The sequence below is a fragment of the Macrobrachium nipponense genome, chromosome 15, assembly GCF_015104395.2.
Source record: "Macrobrachium nipponense isolate FS-2020 chromosome 15, ASM1510439v2, whole genome shotgun sequence".
NCBI lineage: Eukaryota > Metazoa > Arthropoda > Malacostraca > Decapoda > Palaemonidae > Macrobrachium > Macrobrachium nipponense.
In genome coordinates, this window is record NC_087208.1 from 46,083,172 (window position 1) to 46,100,671 (window position 17,500).

General features: G+C 34.9%; 1 protein-coding gene and 2 long non-coding RNA genes across 3 annotated transcripts in view; 1 reads left to right on the forward strand and 2 right to left on the reverse strand.

Annotated features, from left to right (window-relative positions):
• The window catches only part of LOC135226679 (serine protease inhibitor dipetalogastin-like), a 33,697-nt gene that overhangs the window by 6,277 nt on the left and 9,920 nt on the right, over positions 1–17,500 (reverse strand). The window contains exons 7-8 of the mRNA XM_064266389.1: positions 9,017–9,110; positions 7,579–7,725 (exon numbers count right to left, since the gene is read on the reverse strand). Of these exons, the coding sequence (XP_064122459.1) occupies positions 7,579–7,725; positions 9,017–9,110 (241 nt within the window). The remainder of the gene's footprint in view (positions 1–7,578; positions 7,726–9,016; positions 9,111–17,500) is intronic.
• LOC135194915 (uncharacterized) lies at positions 10,924–12,518 on the reverse strand. The gene is made up of 2 exons (XR_010310031.1): positions 12,025–12,518; positions 10,924–11,044 (listed from the first exon to the last, which is right to left on the reverse strand). It is a non-coding gene; the product is annotated as an uncharacterized LOC135194915 (long non-coding RNA).
• On the forward strand, positions 14,616–16,025 carry LOC135194908 (uncharacterized). The gene is made up of 3 exons (XR_010310023.1): positions 14,616–14,766; positions 15,143–15,236; positions 15,838–16,025. It is a non-coding gene; the product is annotated as an uncharacterized LOC135194908 (long non-coding RNA).

Sequence of the window (17,500 nt, forward strand, 5' to 3'; positions counted from 1 at the left end):
AGACCCCGGATTTTTGTTGATAGAACGAACCATTAAACTCAAAAATTGTAGATTCAACGCAAATGTTAATCAAATGACAAAAATTTATCTATGTGCAGGTAGGTGGCTTTAAAAGTATTATCTGAGGCTAATTTCTTCAAGTTGTCGAGCACGAAACTCAGTGGTTACATTCGTGAATAAAGAAAAACTATATCTATGACTGTACATAGTACCTATGTAATTCTTTTCCTTAATTTGATCCATAAAAATCCATACTGTGATTAAGTGAGATTCGAATTGTCCCTATTAATTTCCCCAAAACATCCGCTAAACCATGATGACAGATCCGACTGAGGATTGTTGCAGCTAGGCGGACAATGGGCCTTCATTGTGGATTGATATCCCCATTTACTTAGAGGTAACGACATAGGTAACCTGGCTTCTGCTATATATATATATATCATATATATTATATAATATATATATATATATATATATATATATTATATAATATTATATTAACTAATTATATAGATATTTTATATACTATATATTATTATATATATATATCTCGTTTTTTCATTGTTTTCCTTCGTGGCAAAAAACCTTTATTTATATATATGTATATATATAAGGGAATCCCACCGGAAAATGATAGTCAGAAATCCAAGCGCTTTTGTCTTTACTCAGACATTGTTAAGGAGTTAATGAAGTACAATTGGAGAGAAAGGTCTCAGGTACAAAACAAGATCAAGAATACCAGATGGTTAATTGTCAAAAGGGTAAAAATTAAAAGAGATAATCCAGGATTATCGGATATCACACGGTCACAAACCTAACCGAAATTACAAAGTACCTTTACAGTCCAAAAAACATGTAAAAACTGAATATATTAATTTTGCTGCTTATATTTATCTACAACTATTTTCATAATGAAAGCATCAAGATTTAAATAAACCAAGACTTAAATTTAGAACATTTCTATTATTTGACTTGATGAAACAAGATTCAATGATATTCCTTTTAACTGTGTCATTACATGGGATTAAGGCTCTTGCTTGACTCCAGTTAATAGGATGGTCTAAATCTCTCATATGTACCAATAATGCATTCGATATTTGTCCAGTTCTCACAGAATATTGATGTTGTTTGAGACATTGTGAAAGAGATTTAATGGTCTGTCCGTAATAGACTTTATCACACTTTTTGCAAGGAATTTCATATATGCAGCCAAGAAGATCTTTAGGAGAATTTTTTTATTAATAAACTCTTGACATTAATATTACTGAAAACAACATTTATGTTAAAAAGAATTTTATCTATAAAAGTCCTTGGGTATTTAAGTTTCAATGCAATATCATAAATAGTTTTAATTTCAGCGACAATAAACTGCGGGCTACAGACACGTAAAGCCCTTAGGAACATCCCAGAAAAAACAGAGAATTTAACATTTTGATGGTGATTGGAGTAGTAATGAACAAAAGAGGCAATGTTAGTTGATTTTCGAAAGACTGAAAAGGTGAAATTTCTATCATTTCTATGGACAGTTACATCAAGAAAATTCAAATTACAATTTCTTTCTTCCTCTACAGTAAATTTCATAGAAGGGACTAAATTATTGAGATTATTAAGGAATTTCTGGAGATTTTCGTAAACTGGCCAAATACAGAAGATATCTTCCACATATCTAAGCCAAATAACTTTTTGGGGAAAAATTCTTGGTAAGAGTTTTGTCTCAAAAAATTCCATGTAAATATTGCTAAGGACAGGAGATAAGGGATTACCCATAGCCATGCCAAACTTTTGTACAAAAAATTCCTCATTAAAACAAAATTTACTATCTTTGATACATAACCTTATGAGACGAATGAGGTTTGCTACACTTAAGGGAATGTCATGACGTTCTAATTCCTCCTCCAAATATTCAAGTAAGTCATCTACAGGCACTTTTGTAAATAAAGAGACAACATCAAAACTAACCATATTAAAATCAAAATTCAAATTTAAACTATTCAATTTGTTTATAAAATCAACATTGTTTTTAACATTCGTGTTAGAAATGTTTCCTACCAAAGGAGTAAGAATTTTTACAAGCCATTATACGTAACTGAGCCCACTGAACTAATGATTGGTCTGATAGGGTTAATGATTTTGTGTCTCTTGACTAAACCATACATATATTTTTGCAGAGCATCAGGGTTCATTGCCAAGCAATACTTAAAAGATTTTAATTTTAGAACTGACGTTGGCCATGTGAACCCTGATAGAGCGCTTCCTCTTCCCCTCTCTCTCTCCAGATAGCCGACGTCCCTGTGGATTTTTCCGACTATGGCACCTATGCAGTGCAAGCAGGAGCAACTTCACAGATTCGGAGATCGAGGAGGTTGGCGCAACTGCCTGTTGAGTTTGGGATTACTTACCACACGAACCAGCACTTCGATGATGGGCTGTTATTTTCTCGCCCCGCCCACCTTTTTAGATGCTCTTCGGGAGGAAACTATCCTCTTCATTACATTTTAACGTTACACTGAGGAGGAACACCGTTCAGGTGTTCGAAAGTCTTTGTTATATATTTTTACCTAGAAATATATTTTTAAAATATAATTGTGGATATTTTTTAACATTTTGTTGTCACAAAACTGTGAATTTCTTAATAATCTTATCCACGTTTACGATCATACTTATAAATGGATCTTTTCTTGAGAACAAGAGAGGAGGTGACTGCTTACCGAAGACTGGTTGAAAGTTGGACGAGTGCTGTTAAAACCAAGAAACTAACTCAATATTTTGAAGAATTGTTTGGAGGAACATGTTATTCTTAAGTCTTTGGCAGGATTTTTCTTTCTTCGTTTGGGGGAGAGGAATTCCTCAAGTTTGCCAGACTGTATCTTGAAGACCGCATACAACAAGCCTCCTGGGATGTGGAAACGAAATTTCCGTCTCTTCGCGATACCTTGAGATGCCTGAAAGAAGTTCTTTAATCGGACTGTTTTGAGGGTTCCAGAGAAAGGGCAGGTGAGGTTGCTAGACTGAGGGGTTTATCACATGGTCAAAAATTACAACAAAAATTGCTCAGACTTTGTAATGTTTCAAAATGGGAATTACATGTGGTCAAAGTTCTCAATCTCTCCAACTTTCCTTTAAATCAACAGCAATTAGAAATTCTTAACCTGGGTCTTGGGTTTTGCTTGGGCAACAGTAAACAAGATTTTCTTCAAGGTATCAGCAACATGAACTATCATAATTTCAAATACCCAGAATATAATAATGTTTTGAAAGATGTTATTCGTAAACAAGACTTAATTGGAAAGGAATTTGAGGTTTTGCCGAAACGAAATCGAGAAGCCCTAGTTTGTCTTTTCAAAAATAAGGATATTATGGTTATAACAGTTGACAAAGGAGGTTCTACATTGGTTATGAATAAACAAGATTACTTGAATAAGGCCTACCAGTTATTAAACGACACAATACCTGTATAAAATTAACTAACCCTCTCACCATTACAAAGACTCAGCAGGATTTCAATCGGAAAATTAAAAAGATCGCAAATTCTTTGCAGGACCCGACCATAAAGAGCTTATCTTATCAAAAATCTCTGGAAAAACCCCTAGTTGGCCATATTTTTATGGCTTGCCTAAAATACACAAAGTAGGTACTCCCCCTCGTCCAATAGTTGCCTCTTGTAATGCCCCATAGAGTGTTCTTGCTTCATGGTTAGCTAAGTCCCTTTGTTCATTACTCGGCACCATCTCTGACGCTCACTTAATACACTCCTCCCATTTCATTGACAGACCAAGGAGTTTTAACCGTACCGATGGTAGGATGATTAGCCTCGCTGTCACATCATTATTTACAAATGTTCCTCTTTACTATGCTCTGGAAAATTTAAAGAAGATATATGAAGAAGGGACTATCAACTTTCCTATTCCTTGCGACCAGTTTCTAGACTTGGTTAGAATCTGTGTTGACTGTACCATTTTCACTTTTAAAGATGAATACTTCCAACAAAAGGCTGGTGTTTCCATGGGTTCACCATTGACACCAGTTTTAGCCACCCTGTGCATGGAGTTCATAGAAGTTGAAATATTAGAGAGATGTAACACCAACTGTAAGCCTACTCTATGGGTGAGATATGTAAGCGACATATTTGATTTTTACGGCGACGAGTAACTTTAGACTGCTTACTAACAACGTTGTCGATTCGATAAAATTTACAGTTGAAAAAGAGGTTGATGGTAAGATTTCTTTCTTAGATGTTTTAATTCATAGGGATGTAAACAGTAACTCTTTTAAAATGTTTCAGTTTTTAGAAAAGCTACCAACAAAGAAAATTATATTCATTATTTTTCCCACCACTCACAACAAGTTAAAAGGAATGTAATTATGAGTTTTGTTAAAAGGGCCCTTCGTATATGCGACCCCGCATTTCTAGACGGAGAACTCAAACATGTTGCAGACACTTTTAGGTCCTTAAAGTACCCAGAACATTTTATTTCTGACGCCATAAGCCGAGCTAAAAAGAAGTTTTACATTGGTCAAGATAATAAGGAAATAAAAGACAGGAAAAGTAGGTGATTATATAAATAAGCAACAAAAGGACATATAAATTGTTTATACATACAGAAACACTTTGGCAAAAGCTCTTACAAAGAACAATAACAGTACCAAGAGAAATAGCGGTGTTTACAAGGTTCCATGTCATGATTGCGTTGGTTGTTACTACGGGGAAAGTGGTAGGGGATTAGAGGTAAAATTGAGGGAACACAGAAGAGCCTATGATCTTCATGCACAGGGCAGCGCTTTGGTGGCTCATAGTTTTAATTTAGACCACAGAATCAATTGAGATGGTGCACAAATTATTTTTAAAAGCGACTATTCTCACGTGAGAAGATTAGTTGAAGGCGCCGCTATAAACATGGGAATATCTTTTGAGGTTAATAAGTCGTTTTCTAATGAAGACCCTTTTATAAACAGTTTCATTGCCAGGAAATATTTAAAAAACCATTTTAATTTTAAAACTGACGTTGACCATGTGAACCCTGATGCTCTGCTTCCTCTTTCCCTCTCTCTCTCCAGATAGCCGACGTCCCTGTGGATGTTTCCGACTATGGCGCCTATGCAGTGCAAGCAGGAGCAATTTCACAGGTTCGGAGATCGAGGAGGTTGGCGCAACTGCCTGTTGAGTTTGGGATTACTTAACACACGAACCAGCACTTCGATGATGGGCTGTTATTTTCTCGCCCCGCCCACCTTTTTGGATGCTCTTCGGGAAGAAACTATCCTCTTCATTACATCTTAACGTTACACTGCTGAGGAACACCGTTCAGGTGTTCGAAAGTCTTTGTTATATATTTTTACAAAGAAATATATTCTTAATATGTAATTGTGGATATGATTTAACATTTGTCTTAATGTTGATAAAATCAACTCCCACGTCCGAGAATTGTTTGACATAGTTTAAAATATTTTTTTTACCCTTCATTATTTCGGAGAAGGGGGTTTGGGGGATGGTGGTTTGTGGGTAGTTTAGTACCATCTAACGACGTTATCTAGAACGGCTGTGACTACGGTAGGATGCTGCTGTCCTCGTTAATTGTAACGAACGGTGTTCTTATGAGCGATCACCTTTATATATAAATGTTATACTTATTATCTTAAATATTATTAATTCCATAAAGATATGTTTTCGCTGGCCTTAGTTTCTAATTACCGTCGGATAGATATTCGATAGGATTCAATAATGAACAACCTCTATTCGTAGTTAAATATTTATTATGAATTGGATTCAAAACAAACTCAGGTCTTCTTCAAATTTTCAAGTTATATATTATCTAAGCAATGGGCTACTTTTACAATGAGCTGATGAATTAATAAGGTTACATTGTTTTAAATAATAGAATTTTTGATTAATAAGATATAATTTTTTGATGTATATATATAATATATATATAAATATATATATATATATATATATATATATATATATATATTATAATATATATATATATATATATATATATATATATAAATATAGATATATATATATATTATATATATTACTATTATATATTATTTAATATATATAATATATATATTATATATATATATATATATATATATATCTATTATAGTATATATTTATGTAATATATATATATATATATATATATAGCATATGTTATATATATATATAATATAAGAATATATTCATATTATATCTATATATATGTTATATGTTTACTATATATATAATATATATATATATATATATATATATATATATATATATATATATATACATATATATACATATATATATATATATATATATATATATATATATATATATATATATATATATAGTATATATATTTACATACAAGATTATTCCATGACTGAAGATCTCTCCTTAAGCCTGGCCTTTCATTCCTTCAAGCCGCTGAACTGGGCTGAGATTTCATCTTATGGTGGAAGAGAAAAAGGTTATCATTCATCACTTGATATAAGATGCATTCATTCACTTGATATAAGACGTACCTCGTTAGTGTGAAAGAAAACTTCTGCTCTTAATTCGAGCGTTGTATTTTCCACCCGCTATGAATGAAACAGGTTACTTTATCAAAGCTTACCAAGAACCTAAACCATTATTGTATTGGTAACAACCGTAGAGAGGCGTAGTCTGTTTTCTCTGAATCATTTATCCCTCTTAAAAGATACTCTAGTCCCACTCGCCTCTTAGTTTTTGCCTTTTAATAAATTATTGCAAATCAGGATAATCTTTCTTTCGTAGTTATGTTTGAGAGGCAGACGAATTTTTTAATTGTAGACTTTTCATCTAATCTTCCCAACAATAAGGTACGAAGTTAAGTATATTTTAGTTTTACCAGACTTCTCAGCTGATGAACAGCTCTCCTAGGGCTGGCCCGAAGGATTAGATATTTTTCCGTAGCTAGGAACCAATTGGTGACCTAGCAACGGGTCCTACGGCTAATTGTGGGATTCGAACCACATCGATAAATGAATTTTCATCACCAGAAATTGATTCCTCTTGGGAATCGTACCTGAACCTTGAGATCGGTAGTCGAGCATGTAACCGACTCGTCCAACGAGGAAGTACAATAGAATACAGAAGGCTACTGTTGTCCCTATTATTATTATTATTATTATTATTATTATTATTATTATTATTATTATTATTATTATTATTATTATTATTAGTATTATTATTATTATTATTATCCCAGCAGATGAAACCTGTTAACATGGAAGTACACCAAAGGAGCCACTGACTTGAACTTCAAGCTTCCAAAGCATATTGCTATCAACAATCCCCCCCCCCAGTGCGGACCCCACACTGAAGCAGTAACTGATCATGATACACAGCCAGTGATTTTTCATCGACCTGGCGGAACCACTCACCCACCAACCCTATAACCCCTAAACTAACCAACTCAAACACAGTGTTCCCTATTTCTTGACTTTAGGTCACCTTGAAACGATAACGAAACCTCGAGATTCGTGTACCTCAATAATCAAATGGAATGCAAATGGACAAACGGTCTTATGACAAATACTGTTTCTTACCTCCTTACTTTCTAACACGGCCCACTGTACGCAACTTGAATGTATGGGTCCTCGCAAGCAGCCAAGCTCAGTGCACAATCGTTGTCGTAAGTTTCGCCGTCAGTGCCACAGACTGGGAAATAGGCATGGTGGCAATCCACCGCACAGCCACTATGCTTTGACGCTTCAAAAGGAAAAAAAAAAACATTAGTACATACCCAAACCGATACCCATAGATATTATTATCTCTCTCTCTCTCTCTCTCTCTCTCTCTCTCTCTCTCTCTCTACATTGCAGGACTCCTAACAGTATCAGGCCAGCTCCAGCCTTCCCCTGGAAGATGACCAGCAGAGCCTGAGTCGAAACATTGCGAGAAAATAAGAAGAAAGAGCAAGAAATAGGAAGAGAGAGATCGAGAAAGAGAGAGAGAGAGAGAGAGAGAGAGAGAGAGAGAGAGAGAGAGAGAAACAAGATTTGGGTATTTCTTATGCAGAACAATAATAATAATAATTATCATTATCATTATTATCAGATGAAACCTATTCATATGGAACAAGCCCACCAAAGGGGCCATTGTTTTGAAATTCAAGCTTCCAAAGAATATTAAGGTGATAATTAGTATGAAGTAAGAGGACGTAAAAGGAAATGCATAAAGAAGAGATCACGCGCATTAAAAAAAAAAAAAAAACTTTATAAATTAATAAACAAATAAAAATTCATTATCATGTAAGCATTTGCTTGCTTGGAAAATAAAAACATTTTGTTGAATTACAAAGGGCTCGTCTTTAAAACTAACATTATCTGTATTTTTAGTCAAATTATGATAAAGTATAAGCAACAAAGCATATGCATTTTTATAAAACTCATCATAACTGTTTTTTCGCTCTTCACAGAAAACTCTTATTTTTGGAAATGATATTAGATGGCAGAGAACGAATTAGAATAAAATCCCTAGTTCAAGGTATAAAGAAATAATTCTCGAGAAATATTCTGAAAGCATGACTGACCAGGTGGATTATCAGGGAAAACTCATATTACTGAATTAATTTTCGTTATCGTTCCCTTATTTTCTTTTTATTCTGTTAAATGATTTTTATTTTACTTTTTTCACAAACGAAAAAGGATGAATAGCATCTACAGGTAAAAAGTCACATAAAAAATAACAGGGTTTTAATCCGATATGTATCCAATTCTGCGGCGTGTTTGCTATAAGCCCGTTGGGAATTACCGCATAAAAACATAAACAAAAGACTGTGAATATCATAAAGATAATGACCACCCAAAAATATTGTGAATTTTTCCCTGCGACTTTATTACCAGCTACCGTAAATTAATGCAACTTTTTTTCTGTGACTTTTTTCCCAGCCAAAATTGTGACTTTTTTTCCCTGTGACACTATTACCGGCCAGCTCTGAAACAGCTGTTCCGCTCTAATTTAAATTTGTATTAGAAACAAGTCTCCGTTATCTACTTACGATTTAATTCCCGCGTATGCCCAAGTTCCACTCCACAAATAGCGAAGATGACAACCAAACCCAGTGAGATTCTCATGCTGTTCAGCCAGATTACCTGGTTAAAGTTAAGAAGTACATATCAGAGCCTATTAACACTAATTAATTAATTTGCAATTAATCGGTTTCATGCTAATACAGTTCATGCAGAAACCTAACATTTTTTTCAGTAAGTGTTCCTGTAAGTACATTTATTTCAGTGGAGAAGTTTCTATCATATGTAATCACACTTTAATTAAGTATAAACAGTAGAAAAACTGTCTGTTTTTCACAGTAACAGTGGGCAATATAAGCATTGATATATAATAGAAAAAAGTATATTCACTTCATTTGCTATGATTCTCTTAGTTTTTATTATCTAGATAAATGTCACTTTATTTTATACTGATAAAGGGAACTTTATAAAATCATCTAGATAATTACTTCACTATCAAAGTATCTCATATCACTGCAACATAATGAAACTCAACTGCAATGTTAATCATACTGACCTTTTCTCAGAGACGTAAATCGAACAGGCTAAGGACACCAGGTCTACTGACGAAGACTCCATTGATCCCAGTTAATATGAATCAGCCATAGTTACCAGATAGTGATATTAAGTACCTTCACGTTGGTGGCATCCACTTTTATTTCCAAGTACTGCTTCGTGTACGAGATGTCGTCCTTCAGTTTTGCTCTCTCTCATTATTTCATGGGTTGGGGTAGAGGGTGTTGGTGGTTTGTGGGTAGGGAAAGACCACTTTTTTATCCAAAATAGTTGTGATTAAAGCAGGTTGCTATCGTCCTCGTTCATTGTAACGAATTGTGTTCATAGTGAGGGGAACAACCACTCGTTTGTGGTCTGTTTGACAAATTCTTATCCGAAATTATGTTGAAAATCGGAAATCTCGATAAATATACATTTACATCTTTACACGTTACAACAGTATTTCATAATGCTAGAGAGAGAGAGAGAGAGAGAGAGAGAGAGAGAGAGAGAGAGAGAGAGAGAGAGAGGGGGGGGGGGGGCGGGATGACGGGGGTAATGATCAAAACATTCAGAAATTGTAAAGAAAAAAAGAGGTAGCTGGTAACTCAGCGTTTACACCAAACATGAAATCACTTCAGAGGAAAAAGTGGAAAGGAGAGAGAGAGAGAGAGAGAGAGAGAGAGAGAGAGAGAGAGAGAGAGAGAGAGAAATCACATTCCAAGCACGAAGAAGTGAAAACATTAAGAAAATGGGTGCTGCTGCTGGACGGGATTATTACAATAATTGGTTTGTGTTTAATTATAAATCCCATTTTCATATTACACTTTTTTATATATTACGATTTCTATAAATTTAGGCAGTTCGAGGACGTTACATCCATTTAGCATCTGGCATTTATTGATTATGGCCCATTCAAATAATGACCAGTCCCAGTGTCTGTGCTTGAATGTGTCCATACGCACCATTTAAATTTAATAAGAAAAAAAAAAACACATGCATTGTCAGAAAGGGTTCTAAGCCATATTATTGAGAAACCTGAACTAACTCCCAGTTATTCCTTTGCCTATAAAGCCACGTCACTGTCACGGGCGGATTTTCCCTCGCCACGACATTAAGATACGAGAATAAGAATAACATTATTATACATATACACTTTTGTCAGTCTTCTTGCCTGGAGACACGGGTCGGAGAATGGTACTGTGTCATTGTTGACACGTTAGGTATGAAGACTGATGTTTACGCTGCCTGGGAATTAGGGTAGGCCTGTCCTACCTGCCATTCCATGATATTCCTTGTGTGTATGGGTCTTACTACTGATGAGGCCAGGTGATGTCTTCCCACTGGGAGGCAATTGAAGGGCTGATTTCCATTTTAGGGGTTTTGAAGAAAATTCCTGGTATTCAGCTTGTTTCTTTATTATTTAATACATCATACCAAATTTCTCCCAGGCCTAGTCTCCTGGACTTGATTAATTTACATGGTCTTCAGAACTCCTGGACTAGATCCCTGGACTAGATCCCCTGGAAATATTCATTTTATTTAATTTTTGATTTCCAGAAATCAATACAAATGAGTAGTGTAAAAAACTAACAAAAAGTAATTCTTTATATTGAGACTTCAAAAAAAATGTATCAACTACAGATCATGGGAATTGCTTTTCCTTCATAATAAGGTATGTATCAAACGTGGAGCAACCCTGGAATCAATTAATTTACAAATTACAATAAGGTGTAAATCACTTGATACCCTACTCCACACAGTACTAAATGTTTCTACACAACATATGACAAGGGGTAAGGTTACCTGAAAGATTTCTGAGAAAAACTTAACTACTAAAATGAAGTAAAAATTAGGCTAAAGTGCCTTTTAACAGGATAGTCTAGCCTAGGCTTCTTCAGAAATCCTTAAGGACAGCCTATGCAAAAGTTTACATGGCTGATTTTTGACTAGGTTACAATAGGCCACAAAGTTAGGTTAGTTTAATGAGGGTACAGGTTATGTCCCATGTAATTAAGTTTTCATGAATTTATATACATATAGCCTAACTACATTTATCAAAAATAGTCATAATTCCTCATTCAAAAGAATTAATCTAGGGTAGGCCTTCTTAAATTACTGTATAGCCTAGTCTAAGATCATGATCGGCAGTGGAAATTTCCATGAGAGAAGTAGGGGTAACCCCAAGATGCCATGTTGTGGTACCCTTTGGCACTGGTATTTGCAAAAAATTTATACAAACAAAACACTTATAACTGTTTTTTTAATGTTTTCAACCCTATCGAACGCAAAGTTGCAACTCAAACTAACTCAGCAATATTTCATGACACTAATGAACGTGAAGTATCTTTCACAACAATGAAAATTTTCCTCGTTAAGGCATTGCAACATGTTTGACTGGGCAGGCAACTCTGCACTTGAATTCTCGTCTGCTACTGTTCTTTCATGATAATGATGTTCCAAATAATGAACTAACGGTAATATCACGACTTTAAAAGCTTACCTTGCAAGGAATAGATAATAATTTGCATTATTAATTTGGTAAAATAGCCAAATTGAAAGGGTGGACCGATTGACGTCCTCACACTCGAGAGCATTCGTGATCCTTACATGGGTTGCTAGTGATACCAAAATGCAGACGAAAGATTCAGGGCAGCGCTCCCATACTCAAAGTGAAAGATAAACAAAACAAGGGACTGGCTACACTGCCACACTCGTCCACAACAGAAACGAAAACATTTCACAGTTCCAATCACTTTTACAACAGCAGTGTAAAGATATTAGAGGACGATAATGAATCAATTCCTAAATAAATCACTAATAATTAAAGGAATATTTTTCCCATTACATCACTTCATGCGGTGCACTCTAGGCATTACATAAAAGTTCTTTGCATAGAATCCCTTCGATCCATAGCTGCAATCCCTTTCATTCATTTTACTGTACTTCCGTGCATATCCCCTCTCTTTCCCACTTTCTGTCCTACCTCTCGTGACAGGATTCTTTGGCTCCATCAACTATCTCAAACATCTACTCCTTAATTTCCTTTTCAGCATGAATGACTCATAGTCGCCGTTTGACCTTTGGCCTAAATTCTACTACATTCTATTCTATTAACTACGTCATATTCGCCAAATAGCGAGCAAAATGTCGCTATGCACCTTATGTTTTATGATACGACGCGTGAGTGGCAGCGTAACCCTGAATGAATTAAGATCTGTCTTATAACATAATATTAAATAAATTACATTCCATTCTCTTTCAGATCTTAATTAAGGTTTATGCTGCCACTCAAGTGTCGTATCGTAAAACATTAGGTGCACAGGGACTTTTTTTTTTTATTGCCCTGTATAACTGATCAGCATTTTGCGTCAAAACAATGCGAATAAAAGCGCTGGGTGAGTGACTCCCGCAACCTTGGGAGAAGCACGAGTTGTTTTGGACGACGGAAATAAACATGTTTAATTGGATCAGTGTCCTTCGCGATGCGAAAAGGTCTGCCATTTTTTTTTTTTTTTTTTTTTTTTTTTTTTTTATGTTTTGATATTATGGCGTCGAAATGCATGTGGGACCTTAGAGAAAGAGAGAGAAGAGAGAGAGAGAGAGAGAGAGAGAGAGAGAGAGTATGTCAGTTATAAGTATAATTATTAATCAATAATGTTCATCTATCAGATACGGAGAGAAGAGGAAGAGGGAGAAGGAGACGATTTTGAGAGAAGGAGAGAGAAGAGACGGAGACAGACAGACAGACAGACAGACAGAGAGAGAAAAAAGAGAGGATATGTCAGTTATAAGTATAATTATTGGTAAATAATGTTCATCTATCAGATACGGGAAAGGGGAAAAGGGAAGGGGAGATGAGGGCAGAGAGAGAGAGAGAGAGAGAGAGAGAGAGAGAGAGTATGTCATTTATAAGTATAATTATTGGTAAATAATGTTCATCTATCAGATACGGAGAAAGGAAGAGAGAGAGAGAGAGAGAGAGAGAGAGAGAGAGAGAGAGAGAGAGAGAGAGAGAGAGAAGAGAGAGAGAGTGTGCATTTATAAGTATAATATTGGTAAATATGTCATTATCTATCAAGGAAGGAGAAAGGAGAGAGAGAGAGAGAGAGAGAGAGAGAGAGAGAGAGAGAGAGAGAGAGAGTATGTCAGTTATAAGTATAATTATTTAATAAATAATGTTCTTTTATCAGATGGGAAGAGAGAAGAGAGAGAGGAGAGTTCAGTAGGAGAGGAGAGAGAGAGAGGAGACAGTAGGTTAAATATAATTATTGGTAAATAATGTTCATCTATCAGATACGGAGAAAGGAAGAGAGAGAGAGAGAGAGAGAGAGAGAGAGAGAGAGAGAGAGAGAGAGAGAGAGAGAGAGAGGACGGCCTAACTAGTATGGCATCGAAAGGTAAATGTTCTCTGGAACATTTAAAATTAAAAATGTAGTATTTATGATTCGGAATGTAAAATATTTTTTTTTTTATTATTATTGTTTACCTTATATGCTTCACGAATCACTTTCTTTTACAAGGGATAAAGGGTGTTTGAACCACTGAGTTTTGTAGTGTAAAATGAAGAATTAAATCAATGAATAGCGACGTAAATATTTATAGGAAAACATGCGGAACAGGATTGCATAATAAAACAAATCTGGATATTCAGATTAATAGAAATATATGCACGCACATCCTTCAATGATACCAGGTATATCAATCCTTCAATGATGCAAAAGTATGTCATCCCATTTCCTAAATAGAATTCTGTCTGTGTTTTGGAGTGCTTTAAATCTCGTATCGTGAGTTATTTGCTTAATTGGGAATAGTTATTTTCCAACTGAATCAAAGAATAGTGTGCGGCATTATCCCTGTTACGTCCAAAAGCATATCTCGTGATTATTCATTGTCTTGATATAAGTATTGAAATTCATATTTCAAGATTCTGATAGAAATGACAAGGACAGGAGGATCCTGCATTAGTCACAGCTACCCACCAACCTGACTGACCCTTCCCACCCACGAAATAATGAGAGAGCAGAACAAGAACTGAAGGGTGGTTATATATTGCATGCAAAACAATTCTTGGACGTGGGATTTGATGCCACCAACGCGAAGACGGATAATAATAATAATAAAAAAAAATAGCGCTTTCTGGTAACTGCGCCCTGCGTCTGATTTATATTTCCCGAGGTATCTGGAGTCCTCGTCAGTAGTATAAGTGTTCTTACCCTGTTCATTTTACATCTCTGCAATATAGGTCAGTATGATTATCACTGTAGTGCAGTCTGATTACATCGTCAGTGAGACGAGATACTTTGATTATAAAGCAACATCATGAAGATTTTATGGAGAAAGTACTCTGTATTAGTAAATTCAAATGTTACTTCTTTTTTTCTAGACAGCATTAAAGTACTCTTAGCAAAGGCATTGATGATATTTTAATATTTTCATTTTTAGATAAACAACTTTTCAATCGCGTCCCAGATTCATGAAGGAAACTGACAATCGTGGATGTTTTTCCATCAAATTAAACGTACTTTTTTTTGGGGGGGAAAACCCAAGTCTCTACATGAACTGAATCAGGATGAAATTGATTAATTGGGCTTCAATTTGTGCTTTTGATCTCAAACCAGGTACTTCGACTGAGCAACATGAGAATCTCGTTGGCAGTAGCTCTCACCTTCGCCTCTTTTGCAGTGGAACTCGGACATTTGGGATACTCTGAAGGTATGTTGATAAGATAGACGTTTGACAACGTGAATTTCCATTAGAGCCAATCTAGCTGTTCCGGTGAAGTTTGCAGATCGTAATAGTCACCTCTCTTTTGTGAAATAAGAGCTAAAATGGGAAAGTAAAATTAAATAAAAATCAGGAAACGTTCATAAAGATTAAGTCAATAAGAGAAATCCTGATAATCCCCAAAGTCAGCCTTGCTTCTAGATTACGTTCTTCAGAGCAATCTTTACAAGCCTCGAGAACAGTCTGAGAACTCATTTTTCATACCTTGAACTAGAGAATGTCATGCTAAATATTTCGCAGCCATTTAGCATAATTCCAAAAGAGAAAAATCTCCCACAGCCATTTTGAATTTTACAAAAATGCACATACGCATATTTAATTCGTTCCAGTAGCACAGACTTTCATCACTCAATTCCAGTCATCTAAGTTTAGTTCGTTCCAGCAGCACCGATTTTCACCACTCGATTCCAGCCTTCTAAGTTTCCTTCCGTAATGGGGCCAAAAACCATAGATGATATTAGCATCACAGATGAGTCTCTTGAAAGACAACAAAATATACATATTACGTAAAGCCTTCTTTTATTTGCAGCTGCCGAGGAAAAGGAATGTGAACATGGCTGTCCTAGAATATATAACCCAGTCTGTGCCAGCGATGGGCAACTATATGGTAACAATTGTGTTTTCGAAATAGCTGCTTGCAAGGACCCTTCCATACAACGAGCGCCTGATGGCGCATGTAAGAGAATAAAGTTAGTACTTATCTACAGATTTGATTAAGTCTGGAGGTTTCTTTGTCAGTTCCTTGTAAACCAAGAGTAAAAAAATTTGCCACAGTGTTGACCTGGTCAGTGAGCTCGCCTGGTTTTAGCCATTGTATACCTTGCAATATCGAAAAGTAGACGATGAGTCAGCTTTAGGAACCTGCATGCCAGTCAAACAGCTACCAAACGTCGTCCTGATTTGCAACACTGCTAAAATATATATGAGTATTACACGAGAACAGTCTTTACTAAGGGCAAATGACTCAAAATAAAACAAGACTTTGAATGCCTATGATATGAAATATGGCTCATTTCTCATTGTGGCTAATATTAACAATATTGAAAGCAGAACGTTTCTTTCAGTGTAACAAGAGATGTCTTATATCAGGTGATAAACAATAATCTCTTCTCTTCCACTGCAAGAATAGATTCACGGACAGATCTACTGATTCCAAACTGAAAGGCGAAGCTTAAACAGAGATACTCAGGCCTGAAATAAGATGTATTACAGATATATACATCTATATGTATATAATATATCAATGGTTTGTTCTAAGAAAATGTAACAATTATTAATTCATTAGAGCAATGTAAAATGGGTATGTTGTACGAAAATATATATAACTGGAAAATGTGAAGACCTCGAATTTGTTTTTAATCAAGTTTCAATAATAATATATATTATATTATATATTATATTTAATAATAATATAATATATATATATAATATATATATATATATATATTATGCTTATCACAGTATATGCACGTGACTTCATAATAAGCGAATCCCACAGGAAATGATAGTCGGAAACCCAAGCGCTTTCGTCCATCTGACTATCATTTTCCTTTGGGATTCGCTGTAATATATATATATATATATATATATACTATATATATATATATATATATATATATATATATATATATTAAGTTATATTATATATATATATGTGTGTGTGTGTGTGTTGTGTGTGTGTGTGTGTGTGTGTGTGTGTGTGTGTACAGTTACCTTAATTGTCTCTTTAATTTGGAATTTGATCATCTCTTAGTGACTTAGTCCTTATCAATCGTCTATTTCTTTATTTTATGTCTCCCGTCCAATAGATTTTTTCTGTGACTTCCCATCCGTAAACTTTACATCTTACGTGGACTTCTTTAGTTTCATTTTAACATTTCATAATTTAAGTCTCCTGCAAAATAAGAATCTGTTATTCAAACTGATTGTCACCTCTCATTAAAGAAAAACATTTTCAAAAAATATGTGTTTGAAAAACGTTTCCTAAAAAGCATGGTGAAGAAAATGAAAAAAGACCAAAATGAGAGAGAGAGAGAGAGAGAGAGAGAGAGAGAGAGAGAAAGGAGCATTTGCATATAAATGAGAAACGAACGCATTTAACATTATCAAATGAGAGGGAAAGTAAGAACGCAAATAGTTTTAACATCATGAAATTCAAATATGCAAATTAGGGAGATGTTCCTCACTTGCAT